The sequence below is a fragment of the Procambarus clarkii genome, chromosome 16, assembly GCF_040958095.1.
Source record: "Procambarus clarkii isolate CNS0578487 chromosome 16, FALCON_Pclarkii_2.0, whole genome shotgun sequence".
Taxonomy (NCBI): domain Eukaryota; kingdom Metazoa; phylum Arthropoda; class Malacostraca; order Decapoda; family Cambaridae; genus Procambarus; species Procambarus clarkii.
This window is the reverse complement of record NC_091165.1, coordinates 23,328,088-23,353,067: the sequence shown is the minus strand read 5'-3', so window position 1 is coordinate 23,353,067 and position 24,980 is coordinate 23,328,088. Positions and strand designations below refer to the sequence as shown.

The window sequence follows — 24,980 nt, the reverse complement described above, 5'->3', positions numbered from 1 at the left end:
TGATGATCTGGTAGCGTTGCTACGTGATTATCCTGCAGTTGCAGAAGAATGATTCGAGATAAAAGTTTATGAATGAAGGTGGAGGAAACCGTGTCACTGATCTCCACTATACACTCTATTTTATGTGAATGTTCACGGATTTTCCTTGTAGATATTGTCCAGGTACTCCCCCAGTTCTAGAGAGTATTCACTGGCGATAAAAAATATTAGATAAGGTGTCCTTGAGCTGGTAATGTTCGCTAAGGATCAGTCACTTGTTCACTCATTTGTAAACAAACGCGGAGTGCCGCTGGGCTGTTGGTGGGCGCTTCACTCCCCCCATCGCCCTGCCATGCTCTCTGAGCACGGTAGCCTTCAATGAATATTGATTGATTATTTTTACAGTCTAGACTTATGATTAAGATAAGATGTGATTATAATATAATTAGATATAAGATTTAAAGATTATAAGTAGTATTTGAAAGTACCACTGAATCTTATTAAGGATGCGATTTTTAATCCTACCGGATGTTGAATCAATGTTCCAATAGTTTTTTAATTAAGAAGTCCTTCTAGAAGCTTCTGGATCCTTGAAAGATCATGTACAAAGTCACGTAGGCATCAAAAGGGCCCCTGTTGCGTACGTGTTCATGGTGCCATTGTCATCCAGGATCAAGCTATAATGAATCTTTAATGATTCAAATATGATTTGATACGATTTAGATATGATTTTGATATGATTTAGATATGATATAGAAATTATACATTTCTTAGATGATTATTAGATATGGTGGGTAAAAATTTCCCACAAGGATATCCTCAGCTACCAGTCGTCTTACTTAACTTACCTAAATTTGGACACTATTGACATCATCGTCCAAAATGTGGTACTTTAGTGAAATTTAACCAACTCAATTTGTACGCGTTCTTGCCAGTACAACTAAATGGAATCCACCTACATAAGCAGAGCCTTTACCACCCACTACATGCGGCCAAGCCTAGCAAACATTGGCGCTGACTCAAGTCCCGCCACTGGCCGCCCTCCATCATGATGGTTTTGGGTTTTGATGTCCAAAGGGCTTGGAAAGGACGGGGAAGAAAGACGGAGTGATTATTTTGAGATGATTTCGGGGCTCAGCGTCCCCAGGGCCCGGTCCTCGACCAGGCCTCCTTTTTGCTATACACCCCCCCCTCCCCCAGGAAGAAGCCCGTAATTCCAGGGACCTGCCTGAAACGCTACGCGTACTAGTGGCTGTACAAGTATGTAACAACTCTTGTATATATCTAAAAAAAAAAAGGTACCTATTTACTATTGTGTACCTATTTACGGATGTGTAAGTGAAAATCTGGAAATAAAGGATGTGGATGGAGAACAAGGTGGATAAAAGTTCGGTGGCCTGTCCACTATGGATTGGAGCTCTGTGCTTGATCATGGTTGGCGGCAGGTGGCGCGGGGTCTCCGTGGCGGGGAGTTGTCCTTCGTTCTGGTGCTGTTTCTCAAGTTACGGTGTTGTGTGGGGCCTTATCTTCGTTCTTAATGTTGCTGTTTACCTTTTTTTTATTAATCGCTGTCTTCATGGACTGATTCATCGTTATCATGTGGCCTGTATCACTGTCGGTTGGTACAGCTTGTAGTTATCAGGGTCGATGATTTCGGGGCGTAGTCGGGTGATATCACATGCATCGGGGATAGTCTTGGCCTCGATGTCCCAGACGGTGACCCGTCCGTCGTTTCGGTATTGCTGGTAGACGCTATTGTAGTGGAGGGAGTACGATTCTCTGACTGCCGGAGACACTCTGCCCTTGCCGTGGTTATCCCAGGCGACGTACATCTCCTTTGCTGATTCGAGTCCTGTAGTTTAGTTGCACTGTACAATCCGTGGTGTCGATTGCTGAGGCTTCAGCTTCAGTAATAGGGCTGGTTCCTTCATGTGTTTCAGCTTCAGTAGGTGGGTTGGATCCTTAAGGTTTCGCTGAAGAAGCCGGTGGTTCGGTGATGAGTGGTACTGAAGCTGTGGGTGTTGAGGCTGTTTTAGGAGCAGGAGTAGTCTTCAGTGCAGGGGCGCGCTATGCGTTGCAGGAGCCGGGAGTAGGTCGTCTGGTATGTTCACGGTCGGAAGGCCATGAGAGGTGAGCAGTCTATTGATTATCTGAACGAATAGGCGGTGATCTGAGCCAGCCAGGCTGTCTGCCGTGTGGGGCAATAGGTGTATGGTGCTGTAGTCTGTGGGCCGTGATGGTGACTGTGTTACCTATCGTACGTTACGGCTCGTGATCCTACAGCAGCCAACTTTAATTACGTCTAGGGATACGACACAACTGCTGTTCTCAATAGCGAATCACCAGTATAACCCCTTAATAAGTAATGAGCACAAAAATAGAATCTTCATAGGACTGAAGAATAAAGACAATAATATTATATAAAATTATATTAAATAAATCTCAAAAGCAAACAGATGATTATATGGTCACAATATATCACATTAAAAATATCACTGTAACTTCCAGACATTAAATCAATATTAATATATGTATGGCTATGACAGAACAAATGAATGACTTAACTCCAAGATGTTATCTCCCTGGTTCCCGTCCAGCTACTGAACAACAAAACGCGAGTCAAAAAACAGATTGCCTTGCCCCGCGAATAAATTGCCAAAGTTACAATATTTATTATTTCAACAATGGAGCAATACATTGTGACAAGAGTAATCTTAAACTAACTTAATGAATAATTAATACATATTGATATACAAACATAAGGTAATAGTTCTTTTACATATTAATTAAAATATGCATACAGAAGGAAATAATGGCATGCACACCCAGCAACGGACGATCCCACGACAATTTGCCAGATACAGTTCACTCAATTATTATTCACCTCTGTTACCCACTTATGATCACATATAAATCATTAGTTCCCGTGGGAAAACTGATCACACAAAGAAATAAACAATCATTCCCACGATACGTTGGGCCTAACGCCAACACTGTAACATGAATGTGCATTTGCATAGAACATATAAGTATAACAATATACATGCTTGTAATTTACATACAATTATAAATGTACATATTAATATATTTACTTACGTATCTTATAAGGGTACGTAACACTTCCACCTCCAAGAAAAAAAATGCAATGGATTGAAGATCAATGGCATTTTTTCAGAAGTAAAAATGTTAGGTAAAAAGAAACATTTCATTTATGGTACATCAAAACTTCTTGACAAAGCATCAGCAATAACATTTTGTCTGCCTGGAATATGTTTGATTTCTACATTAAATTCCTGCAAAAACAATGACCAGCGCAGAATTCGTTGGTTCTTGACTTTCATCATATTTATAAAGATAAGGGGGTTGTGGTCTGTAAATACTAACACTTTATTTCCTGATAAGTAAATCTCAAACTTCTTGATTGACAATATAAGACCCAACGCCTCCTTTTCTACCACGGAATAATTTCTCTGAGCTGCATTAAATTTTCTAGAATAGTAATACACAGGATGCTCAATCTGGTCTAAACCAACTTGAATAAGCACAGCACCTATTCCAACATCTGACGCATCAATGTGTAATATAAATGGTTTATCAAATTGGGGACTAGCAAGAATAGGTGAGGTGGACAATATGCCCTTTAGGTTCTGAAAAGCATTCTGACAATCTTGTGTCCACTGAAACTTTACTTGCTTGCGTAACAAGTTTGTCAAAGGAGCAGCTACTGTTGAAAAATTTCTACAATAACGCCTATAGTATGCACACATACCAATAAACCGTTGGACTCCTTTCTTATTGGTCAACACTGGGTAGTCCACAATGGCTTGAATCTTATCTTGTAAGGGGATAATCTTACCTTGTCCTACCTCGGGTCCAAGATAAGTTATCGTACCTTTTGCCCAACTACACTTATTCATATTTATGGTTAACTTTGCGTTTTCCAACACTGTAAACAAGTTCTTAAGGCCTAAGAGATGATCTGCCCAATTCTTACTGTACAAAACAATGTCATCAAGGTAGGCCCTACAATCTGGCACATCCTTGAGTAAGAAATTCATGAATCTTTGAAAAGTAGCAGGTGCATTTCTCAAACCGAATGGCATGACATTAAATTCATACGCACCATCAGGTGTAACAAAAGCAGTAACCTCTCTAGCATACTCTGTTAATGGAATTTGATAATACCCTTTTGATAAATCAAGCTTACTTACATATTCGGCATGACCTATGGACTCTATACATTCTTCCAACAAGGGTAAAGGAAAAACGTCCACTGTAGTGTTCTTGTTCAGTTTCCTGTAATCCACGCACAATCTCCAGGTTCCATCTGGTTTTGGCACTAACAAACACGGAGAGCTCCAAGTACTTTGACTTGGCCGAATGAAATCATGCTGGAGCAGATATTCCACTTCTGCTTGCATAATTTTCCTCTTTTCGGGATTCACTCGGTACGGATGTTGTCGAATGGGGGTGCTGTCCAGGAGCTGAACGTCGTGTGTGATGAGGTGGGTCTGGGTAGGAACCTCCCCAAACAGAGATGTATGGTTGTCCAGCAGAACCTGGAACTCATCACGTTGTTCCTCCTGTAAATGACATAGCATCTCCCTGCCATTGGAACTGGAACTGAGAAGTGGGATATTAACAACCTGTCCCTCACTACAATTATCCTCAGGTGGTAACTCTTCCCGACTAAAACAAGCTACTACACCAGGTCCAACATAAGCTTTTAATCTGTTAATGTGTACAGTCATTTGGGGTTCTGAAAGATTAGGGTTAATTAGTTTATAAGTTAGGTCTCCCACCTTGTCTACCACTTGGTAGGGTCCTGCGAACTTATGGGACATGGAAGTCCCCATACGAGGTTTCAACACCAACACCAAATCTCCGACATCAAACGACCTTAGCTTAGCTTTGAACTTCTTGTCATATCGTACTTTCATGGCTTGTTGAGTCCTTCCCAGATGTTCTTTCGCCAACTCACGAGCCCGACACAACTTTGCCTTGACCTCACTCAAGTACAATCCACTCTGATGAACAGAGACATCTCCCAACAACTTTTCTTGTAGCATTTTAAGAGGACCTCTTACTTGGTGACCAAACACTAGTTCAAAGGGTGAACAGCCCAATGACTCTTGTAGCCCTTCTCTAGCAGCAAACAACACAAAGGGGAGATTCTCATCCCAATTACGTGGATGAGTTTCTCCGGTTGTCTTCAGCATTTGTTTCAAAGTCTGGTGGAAACGTTCAAGTCCACCTTGGCTTTGTGGATGATATGGACTGGATAATTTGTGCCGAATCCCTCGGGATTCGCAAAAAGTTCTGAAAACTTTAGAAACAAAATTTCCCCATTATCACTCTGAATAACTCTAGGCATTCCAAACAACGAAAAGAATCTTTCAAGACACTTGATGAGATTATGAGCCTTGGTATTCCGCAGAGCATAAGCTTCAGGAAATCTAGTAGTCATACACATGAGAGTGAACAAAAACATGTTACCCGATTTAGTCTTGGGTAAAGGACCCACACAATCAATTACAACATGAGTAAATGGTTCATCAGGAACTACAATAGGTTGCAATGGTGCTCTAGGTACAGATTGATTTGGTTTACCAACAATTTGACAGGGTATACAGTTATGACAATATCTGACCACGTCTTTCTTTAACTTTGGCCAGAAAAAATATTTACTTATCTTATGGTACATATTCGTGATACCTTGATGACCTCCCATGGGGTCATCATGTGCAGCCTGCAGGACCTGCCTACGATAATCATTGGGGACAACGAGTTGGGTTCTAATCTCACAATCATCTGAAGAGGGAGTTCCCTTGGGTCTCCACCTTCTCATCAGAAGTCGATCCTTGAAGAAGAAACCCGTCCCTTCCTCCAATGCATCAATATTATCAGGAGCCTCAGAAATACACTTACTTAAACTAGGATCAGTAGTCTGTACAACACTTAAGGGCAATGACTCAGACTCAGCAGCGAGCGGGCAAGAACCTAGTAGCTTGATCTCTTTTCCCGATTGATCAGAATAAAATGGAGTCATAGCTACTTCGGCCTCACTCTCGACAACTGGCGCACTGGAGACAAGCGGGCAAGGTACAGATAGTTCAGCCTCCTCACCTTCACTTTCCTTGTGATTTAGGTTCGGCGGGGCTTCTACTACGGCCTCACTCTCATCATCCAGTCGAGTCATAAAAGAATCCTCAAGATCCACCTCCCACTCCTTTACTGAAGGGGTCCTGGTCTTGGGAACAGCAACCTCAGTGAAGACAGGATTACTCTCACCTGTTTTTCCCATTGATCTAGTAACAACACAAGCAGGGTAAATAATATCATCATCTGCTTCCGGTTGAGCTAATACATTATGGGGTTTAGTTAACATGATGGGACACTTGGGCCCTACAACCATTTGGTTGCCAAAATCATTACCTAGAATAATGTCTACCCCAGGAATGGGCAGTTGTTTACTTACACCAACATTACACCATCCTGAAGTATATTTAGAATCAAGGTTAACTTGCAATAAGGACACTGGTTGCACACTACCGGCAATACCTTGGAGAAGCACAACTTCACCCAGATCTCGGGTGTCAACATCATCAAGTACCTTCTGGGTAATAAGAGACTGTGAAGCTCCAGTATCACGGAGTAATTGAACAGTCTTATGTCTACCATTAGTACATAATAAGGTACCTGTGGAAATATAGGGTTTGAATTCAGCCATCCAATTGGGACTGACTGTAATACATGAAGAATTAATAGGTTGCACTCCTTTACTCATAATAAGACCAGTTGGTCGGAGTTCAGGATGCAAACTAAAACATGAAGAAATCACATGCCCCCTTCTCTTACAATGGGTACAATGTTTGACAGTGGACACACTGGTAGAACCAACTGCCGGTTTAGAATTAGCATTACTAGGCTTAGATGATCCTGGCAATGGAGTAACCATCTTAGGGTTAGTAAGAGAAGAGTTCACGGGAGTAACTGTCGCACCAGGAGGAGACTTATACTGATAAGGAGTACGGTGAGCATTGAAATTTACTCTACGACTAGACTTAGGTGAAGTGGCCGTAAACGGGGCCTTAGTCAGCAACTCATGCTCATCCGCGAGCTTTGACAGCTCATCAATATCTGTTACATTCTTTTGTTCTGCCATAAAAGTAGACAACTGGTCTGGAAGACATGACAATACTTCTTCCATTATAAGAAGATTCTTTAGAGCATCAAAATCAGTAACTGCAAGTGACTTTAACCATCTGTTGCAAAAATTCGTCTTCTGACGAGTAAAATCTGCTATTGTCTGATCCCTGATTCTCCTTAGGTTCCTGAACTTTTGCCTGTGTGCCTCTGGATTTAACTGGTATGCATTGAGGATGCTTTTCTTTACAAAGTCATAATCAAAACTATGAGCGTCAGGTAGGGTTGTGAAAACCTCCTGACTACGCCCCTTAAATTGAGACTGCATAATGGCTACCCACTGATCCCTTGGCCAGTTCATACTGATGGCAATTTTATAAAAATGTGCAAAGAAAACCTCAGGATCTTCCTCATTGAACTTGGGCAACTCTATATACTTATTCATCCTGATGGTATTATTATCACTATTTGTTGAAACATTACTAGTATTTCCATGCCCAGCTGCCATACGCTGTGATTCAAGCCTGAAGTTAGTGTCAGCCATTTGTTGTTGAATCTCTAATTGTTGCTTTTTTGTGGCTTCTATTTGCAACTGTACCGCAATTTCTAAACGCCTAGTCTCTAGCTCCCTTTGCTGAGCTTCAGCTTCTAATATTTGCTGTTGCTGTTGAGCTTCAATCTCTCTTTGACGAGCTTCAGCCTCTAATATTTTCTGTTCCTTTTGAGCTTCAAGCTTAGCATTGGCTATTTGCGCTTCTAACTCAAGACGCTTTAACGTCATCTGATCACTCGACTCCTCTCTTAACTCTTCTAGAATTTCTTCCTCTAACTCCCCATTTTCAACAAAATGCGTCACAATGACTTTCAATATTTGGGCTTTAACCATTCTATTGCTGGCGGTCAAATCCAACTGATTTGCCATTTGTATTAACTCAGTCTTTTTAAGGTTCTGAATCCCTTCAAAGTCTGGTTGAGCCACCAACGCTGCAACTTTCTCCTCCATCGTTACTAACACTTGGCACTTAATTCACAACAATAATTAAAACAATGGCACTGCACTACACTTCACTGTAAAATTGTCACCACACTGAAAATTCGCTTGGCCTCACTGCACAAACAAAATATATAGGATGACTTACCTCAAAATCGTGAAACGTTGTTACTTGACACACAGGAAGGCTTGCTTGGCACATGGAATAGTTCTTAAGAAACACACAGAGACACTTGACACACTGGTACCTAGGAAGGCAAGGTTAGATTAGCATAGTTAAGTTAAAGTGGGACAATATATCCCGGACAGGCCCCCATAACTCTTTGTTACCTATCGTACGTTACGGCTCGTGATCCTACAGCAGCCAACTTTAATTACGTCTAGGGATACGACACAACTGCTGTTCTCAATAGCGAATCACCAGTATAACCCCTTAATAAGTAATGAGCACAAAAATAGAATCTTCATAGGACTGAAGAATAAAGACAATAATATTATATAAAATTATATTAAATAAATCTCAAAAGCAAACAGATGATTATATGGTCACAATATATCACATTAAAAATATCACTGTAACTTCCAGACATTAAATCAATATTAATATATGTATGGCTATGACAGAACAAATGAATGACTTAACTCCAAGATGTTATCTCCCTGGTTCCCGTCCAGCTACTGAACAACAAAACGCGAGTCAAAAAACAGATTGCCTTGCCCCGCGAATAAATTGCCAAAGTTACAATATTTATTATTTCAACAATGGAGCAATACATTGTGACAAGAGTAATCTTAAACTAACTTAATGAATAATTAATACATATTGATATACAAACATAAGGTAATAGTTCTTTTACATATTAATTAAAATATGCATACAGAAGGAAATAATGGCATGCACACCCAGCAACGGACGATCCCACGACAATTTGCCAGATACAGTTCACTCAATTATTATTCACCTCTGTTACCCACTTATGATCACATATAAATCATTAGTTCCCGTGGGAAAACTGATCACACAAAGAAATAAACAATCATTCCCACGATACGTTGGGCCTAACGCCAACACTGTAACATGAATGTGCATTTGCATAGAACATATAAGTATAACCATATACATGCTTGTAATTTACATACAATTATAAATGTACATATTAATATATTTACTTACGTATCTTATAAGGGTACGTAACAGACTGCTGGGTCGGAGACAAAGGCTGTTGCTGGGAGTGACCTGCCCAGGGAGCTGGGAGAGGCTGCAGTGAGGTGACCGTGATTCTTGGTAGCGTAGGGAACGCCGATGTCTGAATGTTGAACGTTGCTGCCGGGCGAATGGAGGTGGAGGGCGGGCTTGCATCAGACAACTTCCTGATTTCATCTTATCTGATTGGCCAGTCAAGGGAGATAGCGGGGTGAGCTCCGCAGCAGTTGGATAATTGCCGAACAAATCTTGAACTCGAGTTCCAGGGAACCAATGCTGCATTTGTCTTCGGTCAGCTCACATCTCCGGGTGAAGTGATCATACTTCAAGAGCACTGTCTCGCTGGAGGTATTTTTCTTCACGAAGTCCGAGGTTATTGAGATACTCAATAACGTTATTAGTACACTCATGCTACCTGATAACTGACTCTACCGTCCGACCGCTGCCATAGAGGACCAGTGTATAATGTAAGTTTACATGCCATTCAAAAACATGCAACTTATTTGTAAACACAATGTCTTATGCATCATTTTAGAGTAACTGACTCACCGACTCAGAATTACAGACTCACAACAACCTACTCACAGATTCAGAATAACAGATCAGACTCAAAATAGCGTTATACTTATAAATATATAATAATATACTCAAAGACTCAAAGTAAGACAAAATTACAGAGCGCTCAATTAGAGTTTCACAATGCGCGAGACGATCGTTTTATTATAGTTTCAAATCAGCTTCTTTTACAATCTTTTTTACATATTAAAATATTTAATCCACATTAAAGCGCAGAGTTGCAACATCATATAGAGAGTACTCACGCCTCTGTTGTTGCTGTAGCAGGCGATGCTGTTTCGTTAAACCCCAATTGAAGCTTCAGTATTAACGGGCGTCCTTCTCCGGGGAAGTAAAATTAACATATGTGTGACTCACACACTCGCTGTCGCGTATCTTGTCATATTGCCACACTTAGCAAAGTAATTCTATCCACATATTTGTTTGTTGTTGTAGATTCGCCACCTGGAACAAAAAGTTCCAAGTAGCACGGGCTATGGTGAGCCCGTCTTCTTATCCACATACTAATAGCGCGCATACGAGCAAAAAGCGACGTAATTTTATGAGGACGGGTTGAATTAATACTCGGCCATACCTGGTGTTTAGAGCGGCACGACTGTAGTGCAAAACAAATAAGATAAGGAGATGGAGATAAGGATATATAAGGATGGAGATAAGGAACGCAGGGGGGCAGAACACACTATGGATTATTAGATAAAGCAAGGAAGTAGTAAAAGCCATAAATAAGAAGCATAAAAAAGCTGTATCAAAAAATAAGATAGCTTAGCAGGAGAACATGGAACGAATATAGAAGCTTAAGAAGAGGAACAGAGAAACAACGTGAGAACGACTTAGCCCTTAAAGTCGATTAAATAAAAATTATATTAAAATTATCGATAAAAAAAATAAAATTAAAACCATTAAAATTCGTATATTTCTGGCTGCCATGTTGGCAACACATGTGTTTTGACTCGTATGTTGACAACAGGTGTGTCCAGGCATCGGTCGATTTGGTATTTATGATCAGTTCTTATTTGATCAACCATGATTATTTCATAGCCACGTGTGGAGGCAACAAAATAAAGCGATGGGTGGGTGGTGTGGCTTACCATGAGCAGAAAAGTGTTAATATAGAATCATTGTGAAATGTGTGAAGAGTTAAGTTAAATATTCCAAGCTGTCATCAAAGTAGAGCCAGAACAACTACCTGACATGGGCTGGAGGATCACTCCAGAGACTGAACAGAGTACAATAGTAGTGTCAAAGGAACAGGTAAGGAACCAGCTCCAGAAGCACAAGTTATAGATCAGAGATGCTTTCGACATGGATCTAAAAACTTGTTTAAATCCTGCACAAACAGCTGACAGTGATCGAGGCATCATTGTATACAGGAGTAGTGCTAAATAGCTGGAAGGGCGCTTGTGTACAGGAAGGGGGATCAGTACTAGAGTGAATAACAATAGAGTAATAGGACACTTAGAGAGAATTAACTTCACAACACAATTAAGCACCCTCACGGCTACAAAGAAATTATGCTTGACAAGCCTATTGGGGTTGATCACCCCCCAATAGGCTTGATTGGGTTCCAGAGAATTATAGATCAGATAAGATGGACAGACGGCTTACTATTTATTGTAATAAAGCATTTGAAACTGTCGCGTGTTACAGGCGGCTCTTGTATAAGCTTAACAATTATGTCGAAGTAACTGGCAAAGTACTAAATTGTGTGGGAAACTATCTAATCAATACAAATAGCGTAAGAGAAAATGGGAAAAATATAGAAATAGGGGGAAAGTTATTAGTGGAGTTCAACATAGATCACTGTAAGGACCAAGGACCCATGCTATTCCTAGAATATATGTCTTAGTTAATGTACCAGACTCTTTTGTCTCACTGTTTGCTGATGACGCCAAATTGGCGAGAAGAATCAAGATGAGTGAGGACTGCAGAAGGATCCAGGAAGACTTAGATAAATTGCAGTTTTTTTTGGACAAATGGCTACTGGATTTCAACCCAGATAAGTGCAAGGACAGAAGGATGGCAACAGTGTTAGAAGGCCAGAAAGAACTTAAGTGCAAGAGCTGCAAATAAATGGAAAAAAAGCTATAGATGGAGAAGTGGAAAAAGCTATGTCTATACACAATTTTATATTTAAATGATACAAAAAAGGAGAGAATGCTGTTACTGCATTAAACTTCTAATAGACAGATTTTTAATGTAGTATTGCCTTGTAAACCTTATGTATATATGATTTATATTGTATTTTCTTAAATAAAGATAAAAAAAAAATAGACAGAAAGGCTAGGCTAAGACACGGAGCTCTACTCTGGAAACAAATTTATCTAAGTATACATTTGAGAAGGATCTTTGTAGAGTGGTACCTCGCTGTAGTTCTGTATAGGGTCTCATTGTGTGAGATAAGATTATGAAAATCAACAATAGCCCTTTGTTTTCTGTTCAAGGGGTACTGGTAAGTATTGCTGTTTGTATTTTATGCATAAAGATGATAAAAAACAGGTCGATGAAATAAATGATTACAGAGGAGCAATGTATTTCTGAAGACCGTCTACAAGTAATATTTGTTCATTACTGTAGTATTCTAGAGAGCGCAAAAGAGTTTAGATAATTCAAAAGGTACTAGAAAACACTGACGGTTCTAGAGAAAACAGAAGGTTCTAAAATACAGAAGGTTTATAGAATGCAGTAGGTTCTAGAAACATAAAAGGTTCTCGCGAACACAAAGGGTTCTAGAGAACACAAAAGATTCTAGAGAACACAAAAGGTTCTAGAGAACACAAAAGGTTCTAGAGAACACAAAAGGTTCTAGAGAACACACAAAAGGTTACAGAGAATACAAAAGGTTCTAGAGAACACAAAAGATTCTAAAGAACACAAAAGGTTCTAAAGAACACGAAAGGTTCTAGAGAACGCAGAAGGTTGTAGATAACACAGATGGTTATAAAGGACCATAAAGGTTCTAGGAATCACAGTGTTCTAGAGAACACACACAGTGCCAGAGGACACACACGATACCAGACAACACAGGTGGCAGAGAACACAGATTTAATACATTTATTTTAAAACAACAGAAGAGGAACAAATCTGTTTATCTGTTTTGTGATCTTAGAGCAAAGATCACTACGGAATCGCTACGAACCTCCACCAGTGTTTCCTCTGGCTTCATCCTGATCTTAGAGCAAAGATTTCTTTCTATCTCTCTCTTGTGATAAAATATATGAAAGTACAGAAGCAGCAAAGGAAGGAACTGATAGTTCTCTCTCTCTCTCTCTCTCTCTCTCTCTCTCTCTCTCTCTCTCTCTCTCTCTCTCTCTCTCTCTCTCTCTCTCTCTCTCTCTCTCTCTCTCTCTCTCTCTCTCTCTCTCTCTCTCTCTCTCTCTCTCTCTCTCTCTCTCTCTCTCTCTCTCTCTCTCTCTCTCTCTCTCTCACTCTCTCTCTCTCTCTCTCTCTCTCTCTCTCTCTCTCTCTCTCTCTCTCTCTCTCTCTCTCTCTCTCTCTCTCTCTCTCTCCCACTCTCACTCTCTCTCTCTCTCTCTCTCTCTCTCTCTCTCTCTCTCTCTCTCTCTCTCTCTCTCTCTCTCTCTCTCTCTCTCTCTCTCTCTCTCTCTCTCTCTCTCTCTCTCTCTCTCTCTCTCTCTCGGAAACGTGCTCAGCCATTTCTGTCCCACCCGGGATTCGAACCGGGGATTCTTGACTGTGAGTCTTGAACAAACTCATTTGTAACACAGATAATAATTTGTGTTATTTTGTGATTAAAGAATCCCGATTTCATAATTTTACGATAAGTTCGTCAAAACATCCTTCTCGAAGTGTAATAATTACTAAAAGTTTTAATAATACTTTTATTTCCAAGTTAAATACACGATAAACTGAAGGTGAATAAAGCATCTTTCGAGTCAGAGCTTCGAAGATGATCAAGTGAGCTGAAAGTAAAAAAATTGTGTAGATTTGATTAAGTATTTGACGTAAACCTTGTGGACCCAAAGACGACGAGCTGGGAAATTTGAGACCACTATGGTCTCTTTCGCCCTCTGCTTGAAGGATCTTGACGTGAGCGGTTGCGCAAGAGTAGCAGCAAAAGAAGCAGTTGTAGCAATAACCAGAGTACCAACAGCACAGCAGCAAAAGCAAGAGTAGAAGGGTTGTAGCAAAAGCAGCAACAGAGGCAGCAGTTGCTACAACTCAAGTAACAGTAGCAGCAACCGCAGATCTCCCGAATCTGAAAACTGTGGTCTGCTGACTGCTGACTGCTACAGTTCAACTCTCCAGCCTACAGCGCCAGCCATACTTATGGTCCCCTAGGTACAACAACACACTCAGAACCATTGTCATCACTACGTAGATCAGGCCGGTCACCATGGCTGTCACTGGGAAATATATGGGTTTCAGATATAGACATTGTCCAGGATCATACTGTTCGTACCCTTCACACAGCTCCGCTTCTCCCGTCACGTGTTGCCATGTCAAAGTTATATTTTCGTCCGATTTATTCCCGATGAAAATAGGAATAACAAACTTCCATTCTTTACACCATATTTCAGTTGTTAAGGCATGTATATTGGCCGAGAAGTTCAGATATGTACATTCTCCTGAACAACTTTTAGAAATCGATGCCTCATAAATTGTTCTGTTTTGAGACACAGAAAAGGTCCGGAGAGCATTCTCGGTTTTGTTTATCATGAAGTCCGCACCAGAGCCGCTGACACTAAAGTTGATGGAATATTCATCACCAAGGCGGAAGGCGACTGTGACTGGTGGTTCGTCAGTCTGCAGATGGAGGGAACACGCCGCTGGTGCAACAATCTCTGTGAAAAGACCCAACAATATTAGCCTTTTGGCACACAACATCACATTCACGGTAAAAGCCTAATCAGACTATATTTACAATTAAATTGGCTACATTATAAACCACTCAAATGTCAGTAATAAGAAATGTAATAGAACCCTGTAAGAATTTCTTAATTTTTGTCTATGACCCAAATTCTAGCTTTGTTACTTGCGCTGTGACTCATACTTTCTTATAGTTCACTTGTAATATGTAATGTAGTAACTGGAGACTCTTAGGTCGCGACTAGCAGGCTGAGAACCCCTGGACTAGAGACTATCGCCTTTCAACTAATTCCCCATAAATGATAGCACGTATAACGAATGTGCATTAAGTGTACAAAACCTGTGGACTGTTGCATTCAATAAAATTCCGTTTTATGCTACTGGAATTCTAAGAGGCATAAAAGACGAGGATGGCAATTATCACCTTACCGGCACTGCGAACATAGAACACAACATTAATCAGAGCGAGCAATGACGTCTTCATCTTGTCGTGACGCCAGGAGCACTGAGCTTGAGGATGTTGACGATATTTTTCTTAGAACATAAGAAACTTTTTTTTTCTGAACAATCTTTCTCTCTCAAACAGACACAAATGCAAGCATATGCGCACGTCATCTAACAGCAGAATACTAAAGTAAACTCAGTGTATTTACACCGATGTATTTTTCCCTTCCTGTAAACTATTGTTTACTTGAAATACATATTGAGTGATAATTTGTTTTCGTAAAGTTTGTAAATGGCGGTGAAATATGTTTATATTTTTAAATAATTAAAACTTGATATGAGAGTATTACGTCTAATGGTAATTTTTATATTAAACATAAAAATGTATAAAATCTCAATATTTAAAAAAATATATTATGCTTTTCGATAGCAAAGACATATTTAGTTATTTTTAAGATAATGCTCTGATCTTGGTGTAATGTATTTTCCTCAAAGTAGGTCTGTTCCTGCATCTACTATATCAATTTAAGGTTAACAGAATTAATACGACTTGATAATGGACCGAAACGTCGTCTCCTCATCTTCTGATGTGAGGTTTGGTCATCAAATCATCAGCCACGGTTATGGTCTCTCATCGTCTGCTTCTTGAGGTAATCTTGAGATGATTTCGGGGCTTTAGTGTCCCCGCGGCCCGGTCCTCGACCAGGCCTCCACCCCCAGGAAGAAGCCCGTGACAGCTGACTAGCTCCCAGGTACCTATTTACTGCTAGGTAACAGGGGCATTCAGGGTGAAAGAAACTTTGCCCATTTGTTTCTTCCTCGTGCGGGAATCGAACCCGCGCCACAGAATTACGAGTCCTGCGCGCTTAACATAATTTATTTTCTAGTTTTAATGTAGTTAGTAATAGTGTTTACTAATTATGCTTATCTAGGGATTAACTGCATTAACTTTTATTTGCTAAGCATTAATATTAACTTTTTATTTTATTTGACATTTGATTAGGCATCAGAGATTTGAGAGACTAGCGAGATATATGCTACGATGTGGAGGCAGCTCCATATAAACCCCTCAGTCACTGACGGGGAGAATGATGATTGACTGATTGATGAAGATTAAGCCACCCAAGAGGTGGCACGGGCATGAATAACCCGTAAGGGGAGAATGATCCCTTCAACAGGTTTACGATCCGTGGCGGCGACCCCCGCGCCAGTGTGCTCAACCCCCGGACGGTGTTGACGTGTCTGGCTACAAGGGAGTCGTTAATGCCCGGTATTCGTCGCTCTGACACATCTGGACTTCGTCCGTTGCACCGAGCGGTTAAGGAACTGGAAGGAGCCTTAGGGACTCAAGGTGAGCCGTTTACTTGTGTACCAACCATGTCTTAACCCTGTGAAGGCGACGCCATTACCAAGTACAGCACTGGCGACCGTCTCTACAGCAATATTTGAGCATTAACTACATAATGAACATTTTATTTTGACTGTGAAGAGGCTTTTGAATGCCGTAAACCGTTTGCTACTCGGCTAGTCAAACACCAATTTGGCAGAGTAATACATTACAGTACTATTAGTATAAAATGAGAACAATTACGGAGGTGTGAGTTATGTATAAGAAGCTCGCTCAGGATACTGTGTTAAGATGTCGTTTTCTGTAAAGGTCAAAGATGCTTGTGTGACAGAAAACTTTGGGTTAAGCAGAGACATTTTTATTTTGTTTCAAAATGTTAATTATATTTGTTGGGTTATTTATTTGTTTATATATACTTGAAAGTACGATAGGTTGTGAGGGTATATACGATGGTCATTAAGTGATACAATGTTGCTAACACTCAGAGCGTTTCGGACCCGATTAAAGCTAAACAAAAATGAGGAATATTCAGTATTAAATAAAAAATAAATGAAATGATTTTTACAGTGCAACAGAAATTTAATTCATATAATTACTACATCAGCATAAAGTCGCGATAAAAATAAATTATACTGGTGAAGTTGCATTTCTCAATTGTAAAATACTAGAGGTGAGTTAGTAGTACAAGGTGCAACGCTATGAAGATAAAATGAGATACTTTTGAAAAAAGTTTAAGTAGAATTTTTTTCAAGTCATTAGAATGTGACTTTACATTAAATTAACGTTACAAAAAAATCGAATATCGTGGCCACTGGTGAGTGGAGGGGGGGGGGGGGGGGGGGCAGGGGGGCGGGGACATAATATCTGATTTTGAGAGTATTCCAAGAATTTTAGATACTTTTTTTGACTATGTGTTGAATTTGAGTACTGAAGTTAAGTCTCTTGTGTGGGTATTGGTCAAAGAACTTAACTTCATTTTTACTGTCAATGTTTACAGCAACATTCTAAAGGTGTATTTGATTAGACGATTTGTTTCCAAATCAAATGTAATGTCTTTTTTTTAAGTTACTGTAGATTGTTGGTTGACGTCAATGAGTGAAATTTGTTTAACTCATTTACAATATTATTTAGTGTGTGGATTGGAATTTAGAAAGGTTAAAATAGTATCATCAGCAAATAGTATAGGGTGAAGAACGTTAGAAATATTTAGTAAGTCATTGATGTACAGTATATAAGAAATATCATTGACCATGTTGAGGACGGGAAGCCTCTGATGTTGAGAACGGGAAGCCTCTGATGTTGAGGACGGGAAGCCTCTGATGTTGAGGACGGGAAGCCTCTGGTGTTGAGGACGGGAAGCCTCTGGTGTTGGGGACGGGAAGCCTCTGATGTTGAGGAAGGGAAGCCTCTGGTGTTGAGGACAGGAAGCCTCTGGTGTTGAGGACGAGAAGCCTCTGGTGTTGAGGACGGGAAGCCTCTGGTGTTGAGGACGGGAAGCCTCTGGTGTTAAGGGCGGGAAGCCTCTGGTGTTGAGGACGGGAAGCCTCTGATGTTGAGGACGGGAAGCCTCTGGTGTTGAGGACGGGAAGCCTTTGGTGTTGAGGACGGGAAGCCTCTGGTGTTGGGGACGGGAAACCTCTGATGTTGAGGACGGGAAGCCTCTGATGTTGAGGACGGGAAGCCTCTGGTGTTGAGGACGGGAAGCCTCTGGTGTTAAGGGCGGGAAGCCTCTGGTGTTAAGGGCGGGAAGCCTCTGGTGTTAAGGGCGGGAAGCCTCTGGTGTTAAGGACGGGAAGCCTCTGATGTTGAGGACGGGAAGCCTCTGGTGTTAAGGGCGGGAAGCCTCTGGTGTTAAGGGCGGGAAGCCTCTGATGTTGAGGGCGGGAAGCCTCTGGTGTTGAGGACGGGAAGCCTCTGGTGTTGAGGACGGGAAGCCTCTGGTGTTAAGGGCGGGAAGCCTCTGGTGTTGAGGACGGGAAGCCTCTGATGTTGAGGACGGGAAGCCTCTGGTGTTGAGGACGGGAAGCCTCTGGTGTTAAGGGCGGGAAGCCTCTGGTGTTAAGGGCGGGAAGCCTCTGGTGTTAAGGACGGGAAGCCTCTGATGTTGAGGACGGGAAGCCTCTGGTGTTAAGGGCGGGAAGCCTCTGGTGTTAAGGGCGGGAAGCCTCTGATGTTGAGGGCGGGAAGCCTCTGGTGTTAAGGGCGGGAAGCCTCTGGTGTTAAGGGCGGGAAGCCTCTGGTGTTAAGGGCGGGAAGCCTCTGGTGTTAATGGCGGGAAGCCTCTGGTGTTAAGGACGGGAAGCCTCTGGTGTTGAGGACGGGAAGCCTCTGGTGTTAAGGACGGGAAGCCTCTGATGTTGAGGGCGGGAAGCCTCTGGTGTTAAGGGCGGGAAGCCTCTGGTGTTAAGGGCGGGAAGCCTCTGGTGTTAAGGACGGGAAGCCTCTGGTGTTGAGGACGGGAAGCCTCTGATGTTGAGGACGGGAAGCCTCTGATTTTGGAGGACGTTCTTTTATTGTGTCAGGCTTTCAAGGTCTGGTTACAGTTGACGAATGCTTTTGCTTCGAGTGCTTCGACATTTCTCATAGGTTGATTAACCTTTGCAAATCCTGTATTAATCCCAACCTTACCTTGCTGCACTAGAACATAAAGACCACATCGGTAAGTCATAACCCCATTGGAAAAAAGTTCAGTACTTTGGGATTATTATCATCCCAGAATTTAATCACACCGCTTCAGACAAGTCACATCAGGGCTGACAACTCTTCAGAGGAGGCACGACAGGGCTGGCAATTCTTCAGATAATAATAATAATAAGAATAATTTTTATTCACGAGTAGGTACAATGGGTTGGTAAGATTACATAAACTTGGTATTTTTGCATTCTTGCAAAGCCACTAACACGCATAGCGTTTCGGGCAGATAAGGCCCGACAGGGCTGACAACTCTTCAGATAGGGCACGACAGAACTGATAATCGACTGAAGTATTTCTTCAAGAAAATTTGTGAATATCCAGCCAGGTATTTCTTCCTCACAATTTGCCTCACCAAGGTCAGCACTCAGCAGGTTCCATAGTCCACAATCACATAAACTGTGACAATGACTTAAATAACCGTTCTTTTGACAGCGAAAAATCATAGCAGTTTCTAGCTGGCACGGCTTTTCTGGACGAGTTAGGTTAGGTTAGATAAGGTCAGGAGGATAAGTCTGGTTATGTAAGCTTAGATAAGGCTTCAGTTTAATGTGGGCTAGGAGACGTCACACTAGATTTGAATAGGTAAGGTTAGGATTAAGTTTGATAAGGTTGAAGTCAAATATAGGTAAGGATGTAGTACACTAGGTTAGGTTAAGTAAGGAGTAGGCTGGATATAGGCATACTCGATCATTGAACTTGCCTCCACAACGTAAAAAAAAAAAAGAAATCAGCAATGAAACAAATTCAAACACCTTATAAGCAAGCACATTAGACCTATATGTTAGCCCTGAAAGCACTCGGTGTTCTTAGATCAAAATCAAAGATTACGAAGAAAAACGCACTTGCGGTATATTACATCCCTGTCTCCTGGTCCATTGTGGTATGTTCCATCCCTGTCTCCTGGTCCATTGTGGTATGTTACATCCCTGTCTCCTGGTCCATTGTGGTATGTTATATCCCTGTCTCCTGGTCCATTGTGGTATGTTATATCCCTGTCTCCTGGTCCATTGTGGTATGTTATATCCCTGTCTCCTGGTCCATTGTGGTATGTTATATCCCTGTCTGCTGGTCCATTGTGGTATGTTATATCCCTGTCTCCTGGTCCATTGTGGTATGTTACATCCCTGTCTGCTGGTCTATTGTGGTATGTTATATCCCTGTCTCCTGGTCTATTGTGGTATGTTATATCCCTGTCTCCTGGTCTATTGTGGTATGTTATATCCCTGTCTGCTGGTCCATTGTGGTATGTTATATCCCTGTCTCCTGGTCCATTGTGGTATGTTACATCTCTGTCTGCTGGTCCATTGTGGTATGTTATATCCCTGTCTCCTGGTCTATTGTGGTATGTTATATCCCTGTCTCCTGGTCCATTGTGGTATGTTACATCCCTGTCTCCTGGTCTATTGTGGTATGTTATATCCCTGTCTCCTGGTCTATTGTGGTATGTTATATATCCCTGTCTCCTGGTCCATTGTGGTATGTTATATCCCTGTCTGCTGGTTCATTGTGGTATGCCATGTCCCTGTCTCCTGGTCTATTGTGGTATGTTATATCCCTGTCTCCTGGTCCATTGTGGTATGTTATATCCCTGTCTGCTGGTTCATTGTGGTATGTTATATCCCTGTCTCCTGGTCTATTGTAGTATGTTATATCCCTGTCTCCTGGTCTATTGTGGTATGTTATATCCCTGTCTCCTGGTCCATTGCGGTATGTTATATCCCTGTCTGCTGGTTGTGGTATGTTATATCCCTGTCTGCTGGTCCATTGTGGTATGTTACATGCAGCACTGAGAGGCATCATAAACAATAAAGAGCAGACTGTTATTTGGTTATTTACACGATTATATGTTTTTGATGAGATAATTATCTCATAATAAAAATTAAAGAAAGAAAAGCACCGAATGACCTCCCGGTTCAGCCTCAGGACGCTTGGGCCAGTAGTGTGAAGGTGGTCTTCAGTGCTCGCGTTATGTGCTTTTAAATCACATTTCTCAGCGGGCGGGCCGTGGTGGAGGCGAGCGGCCTCAAACAAGTTGACAACCAGAGCAAAGCAGCTTTAATACTGAAGGTTCAGAATTGTCTGAGTGGAAGTATTCATGTTTGAGGGACAGTTGGTGGAGGAGGGGGAGCGGGTTATTATGCTGTAATAGTTAGTAATTTCCAGCTTCAGTTGTAGCTCCTTGTTTTTCATTTACGTTTCGGAGGGTACACAAATAGAAGCCTAGCTCCTTGTATTTTGGTTATATTTCAGATGGGTTCACGGAAAGAAGCCTAGTTTGTTGTATATTGGTTGTATTTCAGAACGTACACAAACAGAAATCTTATGAGTCTTCTTTGCAGCTAACAGGGTTTTCAACTACTACTTCTTTTAAAACGTTCCCTCTGTTTAGTTTCTTCTAAACACGATATGCTAATCGTTCTTCATATAGGTTCCCAACAGGGAATTGACAGGGAATACTAAACAAACCTAACCTTAGATAATAGCAAAACATACTGACTGACGTTAATAAGTCAATATTTGACTATTTCGTAATCAATAAACAGAATACATGTTTAATAAACATATTGACAAATATACAAAATTTAGAGAATCACAGACTGAGATACTCCACACTTTGTGCATACACATCGTGATCCCGATAGTTCGTTGCTTTGACAATTTTTTTGGCAGCAATCGTCCCACCTTACCCAAGATTCGAAACCGGGTCATCTTGCTTACACTGCAGCTGTCTCATTCGTGCATGGTGTTCTTTAAATGTCCTTTCCTCTCCCAAACATTATTATTTTGCTTTTGCCCCCGGAGATTAAACTCCAGTAACCATTTGTCCTTCCCATGTCTGTTCAGGTATTCTTGTAGCAAATCTCTTAGGTCCTTGCTTTCTCAACAGTTTTACGTCGTCTGCATGTATTGTCATTTTCGATTCTACCTCCTCCAGCAGGTCATTTATATACCTCAGGTGCAATAGTGGTCCCAGTACTGAACCCTGCTGTATTCCGCTTGCCATTTCCCTCCACCAAGACTCATCCTCTTTCACTAAAACCTTTTGGGTCCTGTTTGATGCTCTAATCCAGTTTAGTATCTTCCCAATTATCACGACTTGCTTTTTTCTACTTGGGAATCAGCCTTTTGTAGGGGAAAATATTGATGGCTGTTTTGGTTGGCAATGTAGGAAGATGAAATCCACAATTCCTTAATCTACTGCCTTATGGTAACTTGTGTAGACCTGAATAAGGGTCATCAGGAATATTTTCCTTTCTAAATCCATCATGTCTTATAGTTACAAAGTTAGTCTTCTCCAGAGTTTCATTATTCTATCTCATAGTCTTTATTACATGTGCAGACATTTCTCCATTATATTACACGAAATTAATTAAGAAATAAGAATTAAGTAAACTGCAGAAGGTCTATTGACCCATATGAAACCAATCATACCGAGCCCAGACACCGGATGGGAAATAACCACTGTGGGAATGAGGGAATCTTTATTTACAATGATATGAAATATGTACAGTATTAATATAACACCCAATAGCAGAGTTCAAAGCTGATCGCATATTTTCTGAATAAACTTTTTTAATATAGTTTTTCTTTCTAAATGCTACTCCTAAATTTTTGTCAACCTCTGTTGAATCAATACTTGTATGTAAAACCATACAGGCTTTTGAAGAGTTTTATAACATCTATGGAACCTTTATGTTGATATCTTTGTTTACACATAAAGCAATGAAGGCTTCTAAGAAAATGCTTACCTTTCTTTTGGAACCTCTTTTCACATCATATATATAAAGGATCATGTAACCCTTTTGAACCTTTGTATTTATATAATTTATTCACATGAGAAACAATAAAGGTTTCTTAAGAGTACAGTGAAAGTTGGTTAACCTTGACGTTAAGTGTTGTATTTATATGTGCAACTATAAAATGTTTTTAAAAAGCGTTTTTTGCAATACTCTGAAGGATCTGAGTTAAAAAAAAAACGGATTTTCACAAGAACAATACGGGTTTCTAAAAGGGACTCTATGACAGCCTTTTTTTTTAAATATTTTTTTGGCACTGTGTATGCTAATAATACTAGGCGACCCTGACACACTCTGTCACCGGCCACACGGGGAAAACTCTGCAGGATGACATATCTAAGCATCTAAAACACGTGTCTGTAGGAAACAGGAACAAAAATTGAGTCTACATTCTTTCGATTGGCATTAAAAGATCGTTGTGGGTTTCTTACATAAACCACTGTCCTAAGCATCGATGGAGCTACACGTGAGAAAGTCTCACGCTCCGTCAAGATGCTCTTGACCTCAAACATATAAGAACAGCAACTAAATTTGATTTAAGGGGATAGATGTGCTTGGGACAGATGGCTCTCTCTTAGCGGACCTGGATTTTGATGCGGGATGGGAAGGTGGTATTTTGGAATTACTGCCCGACATATTGTTGGGAACATTTTGCAGGGCTTGTGGGTATGTTGTTGGATTTGGGGGGGGGGATATGTTTCGGGAACATGTTGTTGGTCTTTGGAATATGTTGTAATACATAGGGATATGTTGTAGAAACATGTAGGATGTGGGATATGTTGCTGGAACATGCTCTTGGCTATGGATGAATGTTGTGGGGTTTTGTGACTTTTTGGGGTCGTGGTGATGATATGTCGTGATTGTGACATGAGATGGTGCTATTGTGGTGTGTGGACAGATGGCGCGCGGGTGTGACGGAGTGTGGACAGATGGCGCTAGTGTGGTGTGTGGACAGATGGCGCACGGGTGTGACGGAGTGTGGACAGATGGCGCTAGTGTGGTGTGGACAGATGGCGCGCGGGTGTGACGGTGTGTGGACAGATGGCGCGGGTGAAACAGGCTCTTTTACTACCGCGGGAGTAGCTGAATCAGATTTCCTAACTACCATGGGATAGGTGACTCGGGCTTGTCTACTACCCTGGGAGTAGATGAGTTAGGGAGTAGATATCTCTACCAGCAGGTATTATGAGTGTAGTGACGGTTGGGCAGAGTCCTTCCTGGTGGTTCGGTCCACTCCCATGTTCTGTCTTCCCCTTGTTCCGCCTCCCCCTAATTCTGTCTCCCTCTTGCTCTGTCTCTTCCCCTGTTCCCTCTCTAACCCTGCTCTGTTTCTCCTTGCTCTCTCTCACTCCCCAACTCCTCCCCCTCTCTTTCTCTCCACCAATAAGGAGCGAGGGAGCTTTAGTAGTCTACTTGGATGGGCGTGGCCAAGCACCGTGACGTCACAGGTATTAAGACTTGCCATCGTGTTTCTCAGGTAATTAATTATTCATATTTAAACATTTTACTTTCTAGTCTCAGCTGTTCTCCCGGCGTGTCGTGGACCTAGTGTTGCCGAGGGAAGAGAGGACGGGCGAGGAGAGAACGAGGAAGGGAGAGTGTGAGAGGCCCAATGTTGCCGCAGGGGAGAGTGTAGGAGTGATGTAGAATGAAGAAGAGTGTGTGGGTGTAAGATGTAGTTGTTGGGATCTTGTTGGGGGATGAGAGAGAGAGAGAGAGAAGGATGGGGGGGAGGAGAAAGAGATGGTGGTCCCCAAATGACGGTAGGCTTGGGTCATGATATGCATATCCTGCAACTCAGTTCCTCGTGGAAGCAGGAGGAGGAGGCTGATTAAAAAGAAGAGCAAGGTGGAAGATTCTGATATCACAGGTACTAAATTTCATGTTTGTGAGAATTATTATTTTGTGATCTTTTAACATTGTAGAGGCTACTTATATATAGCTTTAGTGGCTATCAGGGATCATTTAAGGGAT

At 41.4% G+C, this 24,980-nt stretch overlaps 1 protein-coding gene and 1 long non-coding RNA gene across 7 annotated transcripts in view; both read right to left on the bottom strand.

The window, feature by feature from the left end:
* The window catches only part of LOC123760057 (uncharacterized), a 40,352-nt gene extending 29,863 nt beyond the window's left edge, over window positions 1–10,489 (bottom strand). The window contains exon 1 of one of the 6 annotated variants that reach the window (XR_006773100.2): window positions 10,142–10,489. Coding sequence is in view for 1 of the 6 variants with exons in the window: in XM_045745481.2 (XP_045601437.1) it covers window positions 9,291–9,602 (312 nt within the window). In the remaining 5 variants the exon portion in view is untranslated. Of the gene's footprint in view, window positions 1–3,075; window positions 3,291–9,290; window positions 9,742–10,141 lie in introns of those variants that run through there. The other 5 variants (XR_006773101.2, XM_045745483.2, XM_045745481.2 and 2 more) reach the window with 5 other exon arrangements.
* Window positions 10,490–13,721: 3,232 nt separating this feature from the next.
* Window positions 13,722–15,433, bottom strand: LOC123760227 (uncharacterized). The gene is made up of 2 exons (XR_011228805.1): window positions 15,153–15,433; window positions 13,722–14,698 (listed from the first exon to the last, which is right to left on the bottom strand). It is a non-coding gene; the product is annotated as an uncharacterized lncRNA (long non-coding RNA).
* Window positions 15,434–24,980: the final 9,547 nt, after the last annotated feature.